This window comes from Heptranchias perlo, chromosome 18 (assembly GCF_035084215.1).
Source record: "Heptranchias perlo isolate sHepPer1 chromosome 18, sHepPer1.hap1, whole genome shotgun sequence".
Taxonomy (NCBI): domain Eukaryota; kingdom Metazoa; phylum Chordata; class Chondrichthyes; order Hexanchiformes; family Hexanchidae; genus Heptranchias; species Heptranchias perlo.
This window is the reverse complement of record NC_090342.1, coordinates 55935317-55952694: the sequence shown is the minus strand read 5'-3', so window position 1 is coordinate 55952694 and position 17378 is coordinate 55935317. Positions and strand designations below refer to the sequence as shown.

General features: G+C 46.9%; 1 protein-coding gene across 2 annotated transcripts in view; it reads right to left on the bottom strand.

Annotated features, from left to right (window-relative positions):
• Positions 1-409: 409 nt before the first annotated feature.
• braf (B-Raf proto-oncogene, serine/threonine kinase) overlaps positions 410-17378 on the bottom strand; it is a 108246-nt gene continuing 91277 nt past the window's right edge. For both annotated transcript variants that reach the window (XM_067999936.1, XM_067999935.1), the window contains 5 exons: positions 16750-16868; positions 12269-12400; positions 9610-9744; positions 2690-2843; positions 410-729 (listed from right to left, as the gene is read on the bottom strand). In XM_067999936.1, coding sequence (XP_067856037.1) covers positions 707-729; positions 2690-2843; positions 9610-9744; positions 12269-12400; positions 16750-16868 — 563 coding nt within the window. In that variant the 3' untranslated portion in view covers positions 410-706. The remainder of the gene's footprint in view (positions 730-2689; positions 2844-9609; positions 9745-12268; positions 12401-16749; positions 16869-17378) is intronic.

Genomic DNA, 17378 nt, shown 5'->3' with positions numbered 1-17378 from the left:
GATTTTCCGAGACGAAAGCATCAGTCGGAGAGCTCAAGAGCAGCGGGAATACCGAGTCGCTGGGATAGTGTGGTGAGCTCTTGGTGAAAAGGATGAATAAATTAAAAACAATATATAAATAAAAGCTGGCTCGGTGTCGCTGCTCGTCTCTGTGCTCCATCGCCCGGGTGACTGAGGGATGATGGCCAATCGCGTCGTCTGACAACAGACCCATTCAATTGTAACGGGGCCTCACCTGGTCATAAATAAGGTTATTGCACAACCACACCTGGGGCAGAGAGGCAAAGGGAGGGAGCTGGCAATATAATCACCATGGAAGAATTCAACTCTAACTTTAACATCCCCCGAGTGCCAAAGCTCCCTCTTCACCCCCAACCCCTGCCCCTCCCCCCACCCAGCAGTGTCCAGAGAAGCCATTTTGTTCTTCTGTAAGGGCGACAATCAAAGCACTCAGCTTCTACAGCTGGTCCCCACTGAGGGGGTTAAAGGGGACTCGCGCTTTGTGCGTCAAGCAACTTCAAAACTACAGCTGCACAGAAACTGGCGGCAGAGTCTGTCTTTAAAATGATACAAACGGGTCTCGGGCAGCTCAGTTGGATCGTCTATCAACAGCTGTAGTTTTTGTAGGTTAAACCCTGGAACAACTGGGAGGACACAAGACGTGATGGCGGAACACCTGCTTCGATGGGTGGTGATGAAGCTCCGTCTATTTGAATGCAGTAAACTCTCCTGTCAAAGGCAAAACGGAGTTGTGTTTAAGGATTAACTTCCTTCAAAGTAATGACCACAGTCCTCACAGTCAAACTAAATCAGTATTGGCAACGCAGCCAGGCCATTGAGTGAAACTAAAATGTAACAACTCATATAACGGCCCTTATTTGACAATCTCAGTCAGAGAGAGGCTAGTGCGAAACATGGAAAAACATCACGACGATACAAACAGAGGTAGGGACAGTGTAGAGGGAGCTTTACTCTGTATCTAACCCGTGCTGTACCTGCCCTGGGAGTGTTTGATGGGACAGTGTAGAGGGAGCTTTACTCTGTATCTAACCCATGCTGTACCTGCCCTGGGAGTGTTTGATGGGACAGTGTAGAGGGAGCTTTACTCTGTATCTAACCCGTGCTGTACCTGCCCTGGGTGTGTTTGATGGGACAGTGCAGAGGGAGCTTTATTCTGCATCTAACCCATGCTGTACCTGCCCAGAGTGCGTTATTCTGTAACTAACTGAGCTGGGAGGTTGTTCTGCAGCACAAACACCCAAGTGGATCAGGCACCGACCTTTCACCTCTGGAAGCTGGGTTCAGATCCAGACTGACGGGGTGAACTTCTCCCGAGTGCTGCCCGTACTAGTCCTGTGGGAGACGGGTTTGGGCAGTCTCAATCACAATTCCTAGTGGGCATTGGTGAGCATTAATGGGCGATCTCACAGAGAGGTGCTTGTGGGGAATGGGACAATGTCAGTCAAGGTGCACTCATCTGAGCTTAGGCCTGAGATCCAATGTTGGGGCAGAGTGGAGGGAACTTTACTGTGGGTCTGTGTTATACCTGACCTGGGAGTGCAACTGAACAGTGTGTGCCTGAAATGGAATGGGCTTCATTCCCCATCACTGTAACATCCCTCACCTTAATGAGCGCAAGGTTCACTAAAGCGTAAACACTGGGATTTAAAAAGTTTCAACTGAGGAACAGCTGAGTAGGGCCTGGTGCTGAACACGTTATCCCAGGACACTTCAGAGCAGATCTAGAGCCACGCCTCCCAGAAGGAGAAGGGGATCACAGGAAAAGTGAAGAGGGAAGGGGGAGAAACATAAATAGTGTCCGTACAATCACATTGGCCGTGTTTCAAAAGTTAGTTTTCTACTTGTAGTACTCAGTTCTTACCAGTGGATGTCAGCGTTGCGCAGCACAGCCCATCACCGTCTGATCGTGTGACGCTGTTGACCACTCGATGCTCGGATTGCCGTGCCCTATATTCTGTATGCTCAGGGCATACGTTACATTTCAGACCATGGGGAACTCAGGCTCAACTATGGAAGCTGTCTGTTGCAGCAAGAACAAGGTGAAGTGGTAAAAGAACTCCATTCTGTGAGTAAAACGTCTCCTCCACAGATCCCGGTCAGTGCTGAGTTCGGCCGTGTCAGCTGTGGGGACGGTTGGGCTGCGACAATGTGCCTCGGCACTCCTAGGTCTGGAGGGGGAAAATCAGCTGGGGCTCCCTGCTCCTGACTGCTACCTAGTCAGATTATCTGGTCATTATCACATTGTTGTTTGTGGGATCTTGCTGTGCACAAATTGGCTGCCGTGTTTCCCACATTACAACAGTGACTACACTTCAAAAAGTACTTCATTTTCTTTCTTCTTTCTTTCGACCAGTGCCGAAAGGCGTGGCAATTAGGTGAGGACAGGACTGGGCTCAGCTGTGACACTGCCCGCTCGCAGAGCACGCTGATGCTTACTGCCGAGGGCCACAGATCGGGAATAGAACACCCAGCTGGGAGAGGGAGTGGAGCGAATCCCCGGAGACTGCAGCCCAGCAACAAACTGATGCCCAAAGGAGGGAAGGGGAGCATCATTCTCACAACCGATCTGTATACAGACGAGCGCAGCAGCAACTTGTGGGCTGAGTGTCCAACCTGAACAAGGGAGATGAAGCAGAGAGAAAGGTTCTCTGTCCTCACGCGCACTCACCGTATCCTCCGGCCTGGATGGGTGTCTTTGGGGAAGCACACGTGTACAGGCTGAAGTCCTCGGTCTGGAAGCCGGCCCGATTGAGTGAGGGCTCCGACGCACTGCGATGAATCTTTGGCAAGGACCTGGCCAGCAGCTCAATCGAGGCCAGAATCTGCAACACAGAACGACTTAATTATTGGGCTAGTCTGAGAACATCCAGCCTCTTGTATATCCTCTCCTTCACCCACCTGGCTCCCACTCTCTGGAACTCCCTCCGCCTCCCCACCTAATCTACTGGAGTAAGAGTCATAGGCTTCCAGTAAGAGTCTTGAATCAAAGGCCGGCCACAGGGGCATGGCTGGCCATAGTTTCAGAGCCACGGGGCCAGGAGCATGCAATCTCTGGACAGCGTTTGTCTGGGTAACGTTAACCATTCTGGCAACGAGTGCGAGTCAACTTTCTAACATCCCCGGCCAGATGATGATATATCTATGCATACAGTTTTGGTGTCCATACTTAAGAAAAGACATACTTGCTCTCGAGGCAGTACAAAGAAGGTTCACTCGGTTAATCCCGGGGATGAGGGGGCGGACATATGAGGAGAGGTTGAGTAGATTGGGACTCTACTCATTGGAGTTCAGAAGAATGAGAGGCGATCTTATTGAAACATGTAAGATTGTGAAGGGGCTTGATCGGGTGGATGCGGTAAGGATGTTCCCAAGGATGGGTGAAACTAGAACTAGGGGGCATAATCTTAGAATAAGGGGCTGCTCCTTCAAAACTGAGATGAGGAGAAACTTCTTCACTCAGAGGGTGGTAGGTCTGTGGAATTTGCTGCCCCAGGAAGCTGTGGAAGCTACATCATTAAATAAATTTAAAACAGAAATAGACAGTTTCCTAGAAGTAAAGGGAATTAGGGGTTACGGGGAGCGGGCAGGAAATTGGACATGAATTTAGATTTGAGGTTAGGATCAGATCAGCCATGATCTTATTGAATGGCAGAGCAGGCTCGAGGGGCCGATTGGCCTACTCCTGCTCCTATTTCTTATGTTCTTATGTTCTTATATTCCGACCCAGCACCTCCAACTTTCTAGCAGAAGCTAAAGGTTCGTGCGAAGGGCATGTGTCGATGGCCTTCAAAGAGTGAGGATAACTCTAAACTCAAGGCATGTCAAATGACATCTGTAAGTATGATCCTTCTTATGGTCTGCAGGTTACATCAACTTGGAGATACAAACAAACAGGCCTTCAGCCACACTGGGAGGGGCAGGGGTTGGAAGAACTGACAGCGTCAGCGCCCGTCAAACCATCCAAGCCATATAGGAGCTGTCTCAGTACTTGGTGTCTCTCCAGCCCCCCATGTATACGTATACAGGTGTTTGTATGCACCTGTACAGACACGCGGCTGGTCTTGGAAGCTCATCTTCGCTGTTAAAGGGAGGTGGCAGCAGCAGCAAGTCCAGGCTGCTGCAGTTGGGGTACGAAGCTCCCCATCAGACAAAGGATGTGCGGGAGGGAGACATCGCTCTCTGTGGGCTCGGACCACACAAAAACTGAAGACCCCCAGCAATGTGGGTGTAATGAAACTGAGAAATAAAGATGGGAATATCTGAGGTAAATTCAAGGCCAGCCTGCAGAACAGTAGCTCAATGTCGGGGACAGTCCCCTCTTTGAAGCTACCGTGCAGTCAGTCACCTGTTGCACATTGCACAGAGGTATACGCAGCACGAACAGAATGAGCAGCATTGGACTACCCCAGTGATGTACAGGCATCTTTATAAAGACTTTACTCACACTTTGCTATCAAAGCAAACTACTGCACAAATAAATGACTTTGGATTGTTCCCTGGGGTTCTCGACCTTTTCCACCTTGTGATTCTTACGTGGAATTGTAACATCTTCTGAATTACTGCCAACCTCATAACCACAATGCACCTATAGCCAACTAATAAATCTCCCCCCACTCCCCTCGGGCATTCGTCCCGGTCGGTTCTGGTCCCAGAGCAGTAGCTTTACTCCATCGGTTGCACACTGCAGGCAGGAATTCCCCGGCCTGCAGTGTGCAGCCGATGGAGTAAAGCAACTGATTGCCAGATCAGGAATCCCTGCCTATAGTAACAAAGTACAGTCCACTCCAGGAGTGGAGCGGCAATGAGGAGTGCATCAGGGAGCAGAGCAGAGCAGCAGCAGTAGCTCTCCCCGGCACCTGGGCTGAGGACTGCTGGTCTACCCACGTGGAGCAGCAAGAGTGTTCACAGTGTTCCCCTACCAACAGAAGGGATGCTTTTAGCTACAAGAAGGCCCACCACCACCTTCTCAAGGCAACTAGGGATGGGCAATAAATGTCAGCCTTGCCAACGACGACCATATCCCAAGAATGAATTTTTAAAAAACATGTTAAAGGGACTGTGATGGTGACAGAGCAAACTGGGAAATAGTTGCAAAATGCAGCATATATAAATATATATATATATTTTTATATATATGAGAGGGAGAGACAATCATCGGCATGGCTTGTTGATGGAAAACTCAGAACCACATCCAGGTGCTTTTCCCTGTTTCCCTCCTCCTCCTACATCGGATTTCCTTTATAATTAGAGATTTCACATTACTTCCCGATACCGCTCCACAGCAGTGACCTCTAGGAGGCTGCACTGGGTTAACCTCAAGCATCAGTCTAAGGAATATCACTGCACCGAATCAAAACAATCTCTATCGGAAGTTGCGTACTGATGTACTGGAGCTTCAGTGCACTGTGCTGGCAATGTCCAGGATGGGTTTTTATTCATTCATGGGATGTGGGCGTCGCTGGCAAGGCCAGCATTTATTGCGCAGCCCTAATAAAGTCCATGCCCACCATACCCCGAAAAGGTGAGCTCTCACTCTCAGCCAGATCATTCCGGGACAGTATTGAGTGAAGCCACGCAATTCCTCACAGGCATCAATAAGGGAAAGAGGGAGCTGTTCTGCTGGGACGGGCTCCACTTAGACCGGGCTGGGACCAGTGTCCTGGCGAATCGAATAACTAGGGCTGTAGATAGGGCTTTAAACTAAAAAAGGGGGGGGGGGGGGTGGGGGGAAGTCAAGTGAGGGGAAATTTCGAAATCTAATGAGAAAAGTCAAGGCAACAGAGAGTAGTGATTTGGGTAAAGATAAGCAGAGTATGGCAGGAAGGGACAGAGAGTTTACCAATAATAGAGCATCAACAAGTAAAAGCAGGAAAAAAAATGAAGACTCTTTATCTGAACGCATGGAGCATTCGTAACAAGATAGATGAATGAGTTTGATTTAATAACCATTACAGAGACATGGTTGCAAAGTGACCAAGGTTGGGAACTAAATATTCCGGGGTACATGATGTTTAGAAAAGACAGGCAGAATGGAAAAGGAGGGGGTATAGCCCTAATAATAAAAGATGACATAAGGACAGTGGTGAGAAAGGATCTTGGTTCGGAGGATCAGGAAGTAGAAATCAGTATGGGTGGAAATAAGAAATAACAAGGCGCAGAAAACACTGGTGGGAATAGTTTATAGACCCCCGAATAGTAACTATACTGTTGGGCAGAGTATTAAACATGAACTAATAGGAGCTTGTAACAAAGGTAATGCAATCATCATGGGGGACTTTAATCTTCATAGAGACTGGGCAAGTCAAATTGGCAAAGGTAGTTTGGAGGACAAGTTCATGGAATGCATTCAAGACGGTTTCCTAGAGCAACTCGTCATGGAACCAAACAGGGAACAGGCTATTTTAGATCTTGTCTTGTGTAATGAGACAGGGTTAATTAGTAATTTCACAGATCTCTTCCCTCTAGGGAAGAGTGATCATAATATGATAAAATTTCACATCAAGTTTTAGAGCAACGTACTTAAGTCAGAAACTAGAGTCTTAAACTTAAAGCCAATTATATACGTATGAGGGGCGAGTTGGCTCAGGTAGATTGGGAAATTAAATTAAAGGGTATGACTGTTGAAAAGCAAAGGCAAACATTTAAAGAAATATTTCAATATTCTCAACAAATATACATTCCATTGAGAAATAAAAACTCCACAGGAAAAGTGATCCACCCGTGGCTAACTAAAGAAGTTAAGGAGAGTATTAGATTAAAAGAAGAGGCCTATAATATTGCCAAGATGAATAATAAACCTGGGGATTGGGAGAGTTTTAGAAACCAGCAAAGGACGACCCAAAAATTGAAAAGGGAGAAAATAGAATATGAAAGTAAACTAGCAAGAAATATAAAAAGATTGTAAGAGCTTCTACAAGTATGTAAAAGGAAGAGAGTAGCAAAAGTAAACGTTGGTCCCTTAGAGGCTAAGAAAGGAGAAATTATAATGGGGAATAAGGAAATGGCAGCTGCGTTAAACAAATATTTTGTATCTGTCTTCACAGTAGAAGACAAAAAAAGCATACCAGAAATAATGGGGACCCAAGGGACTAATGAGAGTGAGGAACTTAAAGTAATTAATATCAGTAGAGAAAAAGTACTTGAGAAATTAATGGGACTAAAAGCCGATCAATCCCCTGGACCTGATGGCCTACATCCTAGGGTTCAAAAAGAGGTGGCTGCAGAGATAGTGGATGCATTGGTTATGATCTTCCAAAATTCCCTAGATTCTAAAACGGTCCCAACAGGTTGGAAGGTAGCAAATGTAACCCCGCTATTCAAGAAAGGAGGGAGAGAGAAAACAGGGAACTACAGGCCAGTTAGCCTGACATCAGTAGTTGGGAAAATGCTGGAATCCATTATTAAGGAAGTGGTAACAGGGCACTTAGAAAATCATAATATGATTAGGCAGAGTCAACATGGTTTTATGAAAGGGAAATCGTGTTTGACAAATTTATTAGAGTTTTTTGAGGATGTAACTAGCAGGGTAGATAAAGGGGAACCAGTGGATGTCGTATATTTGGATTTTCAAAAGGCATTCGATAAAGTGCCACACAAAAGGTTGTTACACAAGATAAGGGCTCATGGGGTTGGGAATTACATGGATAGAGGATTGGTAAATGGACAGAAAACAGAGAGGAAGGATAAACAGGTCATTATCAGGTTGGCAGGCTGTAACTAGTGGGGTACCGCAAGGATCGGTGCTTGGGCCTCAGCTATTTACAATCTACGTTAATGACTTAGATGAAGGGACTGTGTGTAATGTATCAAAGTTAGCTGACGATACAAAGCTAGGTGGGAAAGTAAGCTGTGAGTCTGCAAAGGGATATAGACAGGTTAAGTGAGTGGGCAAGAATAGAAAAACAGAATATTTTTTAAATGGTGAGAAACTATTAAATGTTGGTGTCCAGAGAGACTTGGGTATCCTGGTACAAGAAACACAAAAAGTTAGAATGCAGGTACAGCAAGCAATTAGGAAAGCAAATGACATGTTGGCCTTTATTGCAAGGGGGTTGGAGTACAATAGTAAGGAAGTCTTACTACAATTGCACAGGGATTTGGTGAGACCTCACCTGGAGTACTATGTACAGTTTTAGTCTCCTTATCTAAGGAAGGATATACTTGCCTTGGAGGCGGTGCAACAAAGGTTCTCTAGATTAATTCCTGGGATGAGGGGGTTGTCCTATGAGGAGAGGTTGAGTAGAATGGGCCTATACTCTCTGGAGTTTAGAAGAATGAGAGGTGATCTCATTGAAGCATACAAGATTCTGAGGGGGGCATGTCAGGTTAGATGCAGAGAGAGGATGTTTCTCCTGGCTTGAGTGTCCAGAACTAGGGGGCATAGTCGCAGGATAAGGGGTCGGCCATTTAAGACTGAGATGAGGAGGCATTTCTTCAATCAGAGGGTTGTGAATCTTTGGAATTCTCTACCCCAGAGGGCTGTGGATGCTGAGTCGTTGAGTATATCCAAGGCTGAGATAGATACATTTTTGGACTCGGGGAATCAAGGGATATGGAGATCGGGAGGGAAAGTGGAGTTCAGGTCGAAGATCAGCCATGATCTTATTGAATGGCGGACCAGGCATGAGGGGGGCGTATGGCCTACTCCTGCTCCCATTTCGTGTGTTTTAGCCCCTCTTACCCAGAGATGCTCCGCAGCAAGGGGTGTAAATATACATGGGACAGCACATACATGCAATTTAGGGAGATCTGAGACAAAGAGCTCATTATAGAATCATAGAAATTACAGCTCAGGGCACCATTTGGCCCATCCTGCCTCTGTCGGTGCCAACTCTTCAACTGGAGCTGCCCATTCTAACCCATTTTCTCTTCCTTTCCCCCAATTCTTTTATATTCTTCCTTTTCAAACACTGCCCCACTGATGTTACAGTATCTCCTTCCATTCCATCTTGTGCGGAAAAACATTTCTTCTAATTTCCTCCCTTGTTCTTCTAATGATAATCCTCAGTCTGTGCCCACTTGCTGCCGATTTACCAACCAGTGAAAACAATCTTTCACTGTATGCCCACTCAAAACCCTTGATAATTTTGAAAACTTTGCTTATATCCCCTGTGACCTTCCCAGTATCATGAGAAAGCCCCGATTTCAAGCCTGCCTTCATTGTTTTCAGTCCTAGTAAATCTTCGCTGCCCCCTTTCCAGGACTCCAATATAATATAGTGCTCAGAACTGCATGCAAAACTCCAACTGTGGCCCAACCAGGGTTTTGTATAAATCAAGCATGATTTCCTTTTCTATTCCGTGCCCCTGTGTACAGAACCCCAGGAGCCCATTGGCCTACATACGAACATACACACAAACAACAAATTAAGAGCAGGAGCAGGCCATTCGGCCCCTCGAGCCTGCTCTGCCATTTGATAAGATCATGGCTGATCTGATTGTGACCTCAACCCTACTTTCCCGTCTACCTACTATAACCTTTGACTCCCTTGTTAATCAGGGATCCATCGAACTCAGCCCTATTTTCAGGCAGTTCCTGTGACAGCACTCCCACTGATATGGGAAGCGAGGAGCCAAGGGTAATACTCACCTGAGGGAACAGAGGCCGTTCATCTCGCTTCTTTTTCAGACAATCCGCCATTAACCGCTTCATTGCCTTTGGACAATTATTGCGCACTTTGCTGAGGTCAGGGGTCAGGTAACCACGGCCAACCATGAAGATTATCTGCAAACCAATCACAAGGGTTAAGCATTTCAAACCAGCGACAAACTATTAAACCTGCAAGGCGTAGGGCCAGAACTGATCCAGCAGCAGGGCTGCACCAATATCACTTCCTCAACACGGCACAGAAAATTTTCAAAAGCTTTTCACTGCTACCTGATGTTTTACCTCAGCTCGAGCGGGAGGGAGGGAGGAATGGAACAGGCTGGGTTGCATGGAGAACTCCTATCTGTGGATATATCTGCAAAATTATTTAAATTCAGGACACACTGCGGGCCGGTATTTCATTGCACTGAACACATTCCCTGTCGCTGTAAACCATGACTCCGCAGTGTCCTTTACCATTGAACTGAATACATTCCCTGTCGCTGTAAACCATGACTCCGCAGTGTCCTTTACCATTGAACTGAATACATTCCCTGTCGCTGTAAACCATGACTCCACAGTGTCCTTTACCATTGCACTGAATACATTCCCTGTCACTGTCAACCATGACTCCGCAGTGTCCTTTACCATTGAACTGAACACATTCCCTGTCACTGTCAACCATGACTCCGCAGTGTCCTTTACCATTGAACTGAACACATTCCCTGTCGCTGTAAACCATGACTCCACAGTGTCCTTTACCATTGAACTGAACACATTCCCTGTCACTGTAAACCATGACTCCACAGTGTCCTTTACCATTGAACTGAACACATTCCCTGTCACTGTAAACCATGACTCCACAGTGTCCTTTACCATTGAACTGAACACATTCCCTGTCACTGTAAACCATGACTCCGCAGTGTCCTTTACCATTGAACTGAACACATTCCCTGTCACTGTAAACCATGACTCCACAGTGTCCTTTACCATTGCACTGAACACATTCCCTGTCACTGTAAACCATGACTCCACAGTGTCCTTTACCATTGAACTGAACACATTCCCCGTCACTGTAAACCATGACTCCGCAGTGTCCTTTACCATGCCAAAGTTTGGGCACTGAAGGAATTCAAACTTCACACGTTAACTGCAAACTTGGGTCCATCACTGAGCGACGACCAACTATTTGGTGCACAAAGGCAGTTTAAGAATAACGTGTGACGGGCGGGGTGCGCGGCAGGCGGTCGATGTGCTACCGCCAATTTTCCGCTCCCCACCCCCACCCCCCCCCCCGCCCAAATCAGTGACAAGCATCCCCAGCCCAGATATACAGCAACAACTTGCATTTATGTAGTGTTTTTAACATAGAAAAACATCCTGGACATTCACAGTCTGCTCCACGGATAATTCAGTCCTCTTTTGCATTAAAAGATGTGAATTATTGAATCATTTGAGTTAAACGACGTAAACAACACAGCAAAGTGGGAACATCGTGTTAAAAAACTGAATTCTCAGATGATTTGAATTAACTGACTTTGAATGAATAGGATTAGATTGTAGATGCAGAATGAAGCTGCTTTCCTCTTTAATCCAATCCAGAATTAGTTGCGCAATATGATTTGTTAACTCTCTCCACTGGAACTGGCTGTAACACACTATGAATGAGAGGAATTTGGGCAGTCACAGCCCAGGCCCACAGCACTGAATGGGAATCGCACTGAGCGAAGCGGCCCATTGGCTGGCGAGGCAAAATGAAGAAATACCACATTGGTGCAATAGGGGGCACTCCTGAGCCTGGGGAGGAGGCACATTGTTAGAGCAGCATAAAAGGAGCTTTACTGTGTCCCATGTCAAATACAGCACGGGTTAGATACAGAGTAAAGCTCCCTCTACACGGTCAGAAACACTCCCATGTCAAATACAGCACGGGTTAGATAGAGTAAAGCTCCCTCTACACGGTCAGAAACACTCCCATGTCAAATACAGCATGGGTTAGATACAGAGTAAAGCTCCCTCTACACGGTCAGAAACACTCCCATGTCAAATACAGCACGGGTTAGATACAGAGTAAAGCTCCCTCTACACGGTCAGAAACACTCCCATGTCAAATACAGCACGGGTTAGATACAGAGTAAAGCTCCCTCTACACGGTCAGAAACACTCCCATGTCAAATACAGCACGGGTTAGATACAGAGTAAAGCTCCCTCTACACGGTCAGAAACACTCCCATGTCAAATACAGCACGGGTTAGATACAGATGGGATGGTGTAGAGGGAACTTTACTCTGCATCTAACCCGTGCTGTACCTGCCCTGGGAGTGTTTGATGGGACAGTGTAGAGGGAGCTTTACTCTGCATCTAACCCATGCTGTACCTGCCCTGGGAGTGTTTGATGGGACAGTGTAGAGGGAGCTTTACTCTGTATCTAACCCGTGCTGTGCCTGCCCTGGGAGTGTTTGATGGGACAGTGTAGAGGGAGCTTTACTCTGTATCTAACCCATGCTGTACTTGGCCTGGGAGTATTTGATAATGATGCTGGGTAATGGGAAGCTTTCTATTCACAGTACTAATATCTTCACCTTGATAAGCATAAAATTTGCAAGATTAAAAAAAAAATCAATGAAATAAAGGAATTTGCAGCAATCGTGGGTTTGCTCACCTGGTCACGGTTATTGATGTTTGAATAGGGTAACTGTCCGCTCATTAACTCATACAGAACCACCCCAAACGCATATACATCTGACTGGAAACTATAGGGGTTCTTGTCTTGCATTCGGATCACCTCAGGTGCCTGAGAAAAGACAAAGGTTTGGTTAGTGAGGGTAAGCTTCAGAATTACTGGTGAAAGCCTCCCGGAGAGCACAGGTTGAGAAACTCCAGGCCGACAGACGATAAAACAGAAAGTCACAGGCTGCTTGCTTACAGTTTTGAGATGTGCTCCCCTCGATTGTTGCTCCCCACCGCGAGCACCGGATAGCAAAGTAACCCCAGACACAAACAAGGCCGTTAGAACGAAGTGTAAATAAAACGAGGGAAGTTAGGCAGAAGCTCGCAAACTCACCGTGAGAGACTTTAGGTAATGGGTTCACCATGCATAGACTGAAAATAACACAGGTCTGTGCCATTCTGTGAGGAGCCACTGGAGATATTTATCACCCAGGTACTGAGGAAAGTGATACACTTGGTGCTTAAAGCTGTCACCAGTCATTTTGGTTGAAGATCTGACGATGTCAAGAATAACTAACTTCAAAAGAAACGGTAAGCTAAACTGACAAAAGTAATAAATTTATGAAGTCATTTCCCCCCCCCCCCGAGATATTTACTCTGAAGACGTGGAACCTTTTGCCCGAAGGTGGGAACATGAAGATGACCAAGGGGAAGGCCTTGCCCTTCAGGATGGCCAAGTGGTCTAAGGCACTGCATGCAAGTTGCAGTCTCCTCTGGAAGCGTAGGTTCGAATCTGGCTTGACATTCAGTTGTTTTTCGGTGTTGCTCGGGGACGGGGGGCTGATTAACACCTGATGATGGTTCGTGCAGGACATGGAGATGGAGCGCAGCAAGTCGGGTCTTTTCCGCTGGAAGAGATTTACTAAGAACAAAAATGAACCCAAGCCAAACATGAACCGTGATGATATCCAAGACTAGATTAAAAGAGTTGAACGGGCATCTGAATGTGCTGTTGCAGAAATTTTTCCATCAAAAAAGTCAAAAACAAATCCAAAAGCCAGTGGACATGTTATGTCCATGGAGACAATTGCTCAGCTTCATGATCACGATGATGCCTATGCTGAAGTTCAAGAGTTACTCAATGAATGGATAAAAAATTTGCAGGGCTACGGGGAAAGAGCAGGGGAATAGAACCAGCTGGATTGCTCTTACGAAGAGCCGGCATGGGCTCGATGGGCCGAGTGGCCTCCTGTGCTGTAACCATTCTATGATTCAGGGAACGATAGAGGAAGGAGGAATCACATGGGCAACACTGATGCCATAAACCTCAATGAGCAGGCCGATCCTTGTGATCCCGTGCCAAGGATATGCCCGACTGTCAGCTCGCCTCTTAGTATAGGAGAACATGTTGCACATCCCGACTGTAGTGCTGAAGACTTGTGCTCCAGAACTAGCCGCACCTCTAGCCAAACTGTTCCAGTACAGCTAGAACACTGGAATCTACCCGACAATATGGGAAATTGCCCAGATATGTCCTGTCCAAAAAAAGCAGGACAAATCCAATCCAGCCAATTGCTGCCCCATCAGTCTACTCTCAATCATCAGCAAAGTGATGGAAGGTGTCGTCGACAGTGCTATCAAGCGGCACTTACTCACCAATAACCTGCTCACAAATGCTCAGTTTGGGTTCCGCCAGGACCACTCGGCTCCAGACCTCATTACAGCCTTGGTCCAAACATGGACAAAAGAGCTGAATTCCAGAGGTGAGGCGAGAGTGACTGCCCTTGACATCAAGGCAGCATTTGACCGAGTGTGGTACCAAGGAGCCCTAGTGAAATTGAAGTCAATGGGAATCGGGGGGAAAACTCTCCAGTGGCTGGAGTCATACCTAGCACAAAGGAAGATGGTAGTGGTTGTTGGAGGCCAATCATCTCAGCCCCAGGACATTGCTGCAGGAGTTCCTCAGGGCAGTGTCCGAGGCCCAACCATCTTCAGCTGCTTCATCAATGACCTTCCTTCCATCACAAGTCAGAAATGAGGATGTTCGCTGATGATTGCACAGTGTTCAGTTCCATTCGTAACCCCTCAAATAATGAAGCAGTCCATGCCTGCATCCAGCAAGACCTGGACAACATCCAGGCTTGGGCTGATAAGTGGCAAGTAACATTTGTGCCAGACAAGTGCCAGACAAGTGCCAGGCAATGACCATCTCCAACAAGAGAGAGTCTAACCACCTCCCCTTGACATTCAACAGCATTACCATCGCCAAATCCCCCACCATCAACATCCTGGGGGTCACCATTGACCAGAAACTTAACTGGACTAGCCATATAAATACTGTGGCTACAAGAGCAGGTCAGAGGCTGGGTATTCTGCAGCGAGTGACTCACCTCCTGACTCCCCAAATCCTTTCCACCATCTACAAGGCACAAGTCAGGAGTGTGATGGATTACTCTCCACTTGCCTGGATGAGTGCAGCTCTAACAACACAAAATGCTCGACACTATCCAGGACAAAGTAGCCCGCTTGATTGGCACCCCATCCACATTCACTCCCTTCACCATCGGCGCACAGTGGCTGCAGTGTGTACCATCCACAGGATGCATTACAGCAACTCGCCAAGGCTTCTTCAACAGCACCTCCCAAACCCGCAACCTCTACCACCTAGAAGGACAAGGGCAGCAGGCGCATGGGAACAACACCACCTGCACGTTCCCCTCCAAGTCACACACCATCCCGACTTGGAAATATATTACCGTTCCTTCATCATCGCTGGGTCAAAATCCTGGAACTCCCTTCCTAACAGCACTGTGGGAGAACCTTCACCACACGGACTGCAGCGGTTCAAGAAGGCGGCTCACCACCACCTTCTCGAGGGCAATTAGGGATGGACAATAAATGCCGTCCTTGCCAGCGACGCCCACATCCCATGAGCGAATAAAAAAAAACTTTAATAGCTAATGGGCCGCAATTCGCTTTAAGTTCACTTCCAAACTTTTTTTCCCTCGAGGAGCAGAGACTCGCAGGTGGTGTCAGCTCTCTGGTACCTGACTCAAGGGACCGTTGCATGTTGGCGGGGACTCCGACTGTGGAGGGAACAGGTCCATATACTTGCATTTCCAGCAGGAGTCACTAAATGGTGATCGGCAGCAGGGACTGGAGCCGATTTGTTTCTTCTTTTCCTTAGCCCGGCTACACCCAGCAGAGACTGGAAATCAAACCTGGGACAATCTGGCCTGTACTGGTCAGTGCTGCATCACCCGCTGAGCCTTCGGGGGAGCTCTGATTACAAATCTGATCTGCCGACTCCTGCTGCTGAATCCGATTCTTTTCTGGACTATCTCCACTGTTCAAACACTGACACAGAGGGGAACTTGCCCAGAAGGAGAATTCTCCCGTGATTGCGAAGAGACTTAAAAATTTCTGCACCTGCATTCAACTGCCCCCACTCTAAAAAAAAAATAAAGGAGTTTATTCACGGAATCTATTGGGGGCAAACTTGTTCTGGTTACTATGTGTCTACACCATTAACCAAGCAGAACAATTTTCTCTGCTTGCTATTTCTGGTGAGATCATACTGAAAAATGCAAAATTACCTCAAACTAGCGACCGGTGGATCTCCAATGCCCTGCTTTGTACAAAGAGCCTCTAATCAGAATTGTGAATGCTCCGTCTCCTCTCCCTACACCAGGCAGGTCTCCTAAGATGGACAGCTATTCATCAAAAGCTAATCTCAGTGGGAGGGAGCAAATTACATCTGTAGCCTTTCCAGCTAAATCTTTAATTGAGGCAAGCGATACGTTACAATGAGACATCCTGCAGATTTAGACACTTCCTGTGTATAGCAGCGATTTGCTGCCCAAACCTTCTGATTCTGCAGGAGCAGTCCATAGCACAACAGGTGGATTCTGACTGGCTCGGAGAAGTAATCACTTGCCCTAACAATAGTTCAGACCCACCTGCCCCATACCCACAGACCAGAACTGTTGGAGGAGGGGCGGGAGGGAGGTCCCAATTCTCACTGCATTTTCAAAATTCAGATTTCGAATTGCAAGGAAGGGGCAGAAAATCCCCTTGCCCCTTTTACAAAAGACCGGTCTAATCCCCAGGTGGAACCTGCAGAAATGTAAATATTTTCAAACAGGCATTAGGATTTTCATCCACTGTGTAATACGGGTATTAGAGTGAAGGATTTTACTTTGGTGACCTTGATTCTGGGTATTAAAAAAATGTGACAGTAATGGGGTTTGACATGTACGATTGATCTCATATAAATCAGACTACTCTGAGTTAAAATGGGCTTGGGAATTAAATTATGTTGAGATGTATTTAATCTCTCCAGGCCTGAATGTGTGACACTGGGATCAGCCAAACTGACAGTGTACAGCCTGGGCAATAACACATATCGCTCTCCTCTTCCACCACTCAAAGGCCAGCTTCACGCTCAACTTTAGAAATAGTTTCGGCACTCACCATCCACAGGATAGAACCAGACAGCTGCTCAAATTGGTGGGACCCACTCCACCGCGATTTCACTGTCGCTAAGCCAAAATCGCCAATCTTCACCGTTAGATCTTCATGTAGAAAAATATCTTTGAACTAGAGTTAAGGAACTTAGAGGCACCAAGTATGAACGATGCAAGTCCCTACCCCCACAGTATCCAAAGCCCCGACCACCTATACGAACCATTAGTCCGCACCCCTACCTTGAGGGGCTTGGGCTAATCCAAATGTCCCATTATTTTTAAAGCAGATATGCCTCTATTGGTTTATACAGTGGTTTAAACATTGGTGCCTGAGGATGTTCTCAGCTCAACTCAGCCCAAGAGTGGAGAAAACAAAAAAGCAAAGGATCTGCTTAAAGTGGCAAAGGAAGAGTTAAGTCCATCCCTGTTCAACCGCCAGCTAAAATGGGGGGGTCTGAGACCGTTGCACAAGATGCCTACACCATTCATATTATGGTTACTGCTGCTGCTAAGTCGTGTGCTGAGGCACAGTGATCCACAGTTGGTACAGTCACATTTACAACTGTTGTTCCGGACGAGATCTCCCCCCACCCCACCCCTAGTGTGAGGAGAAGATCCGTACCTGCTCGCAATGGT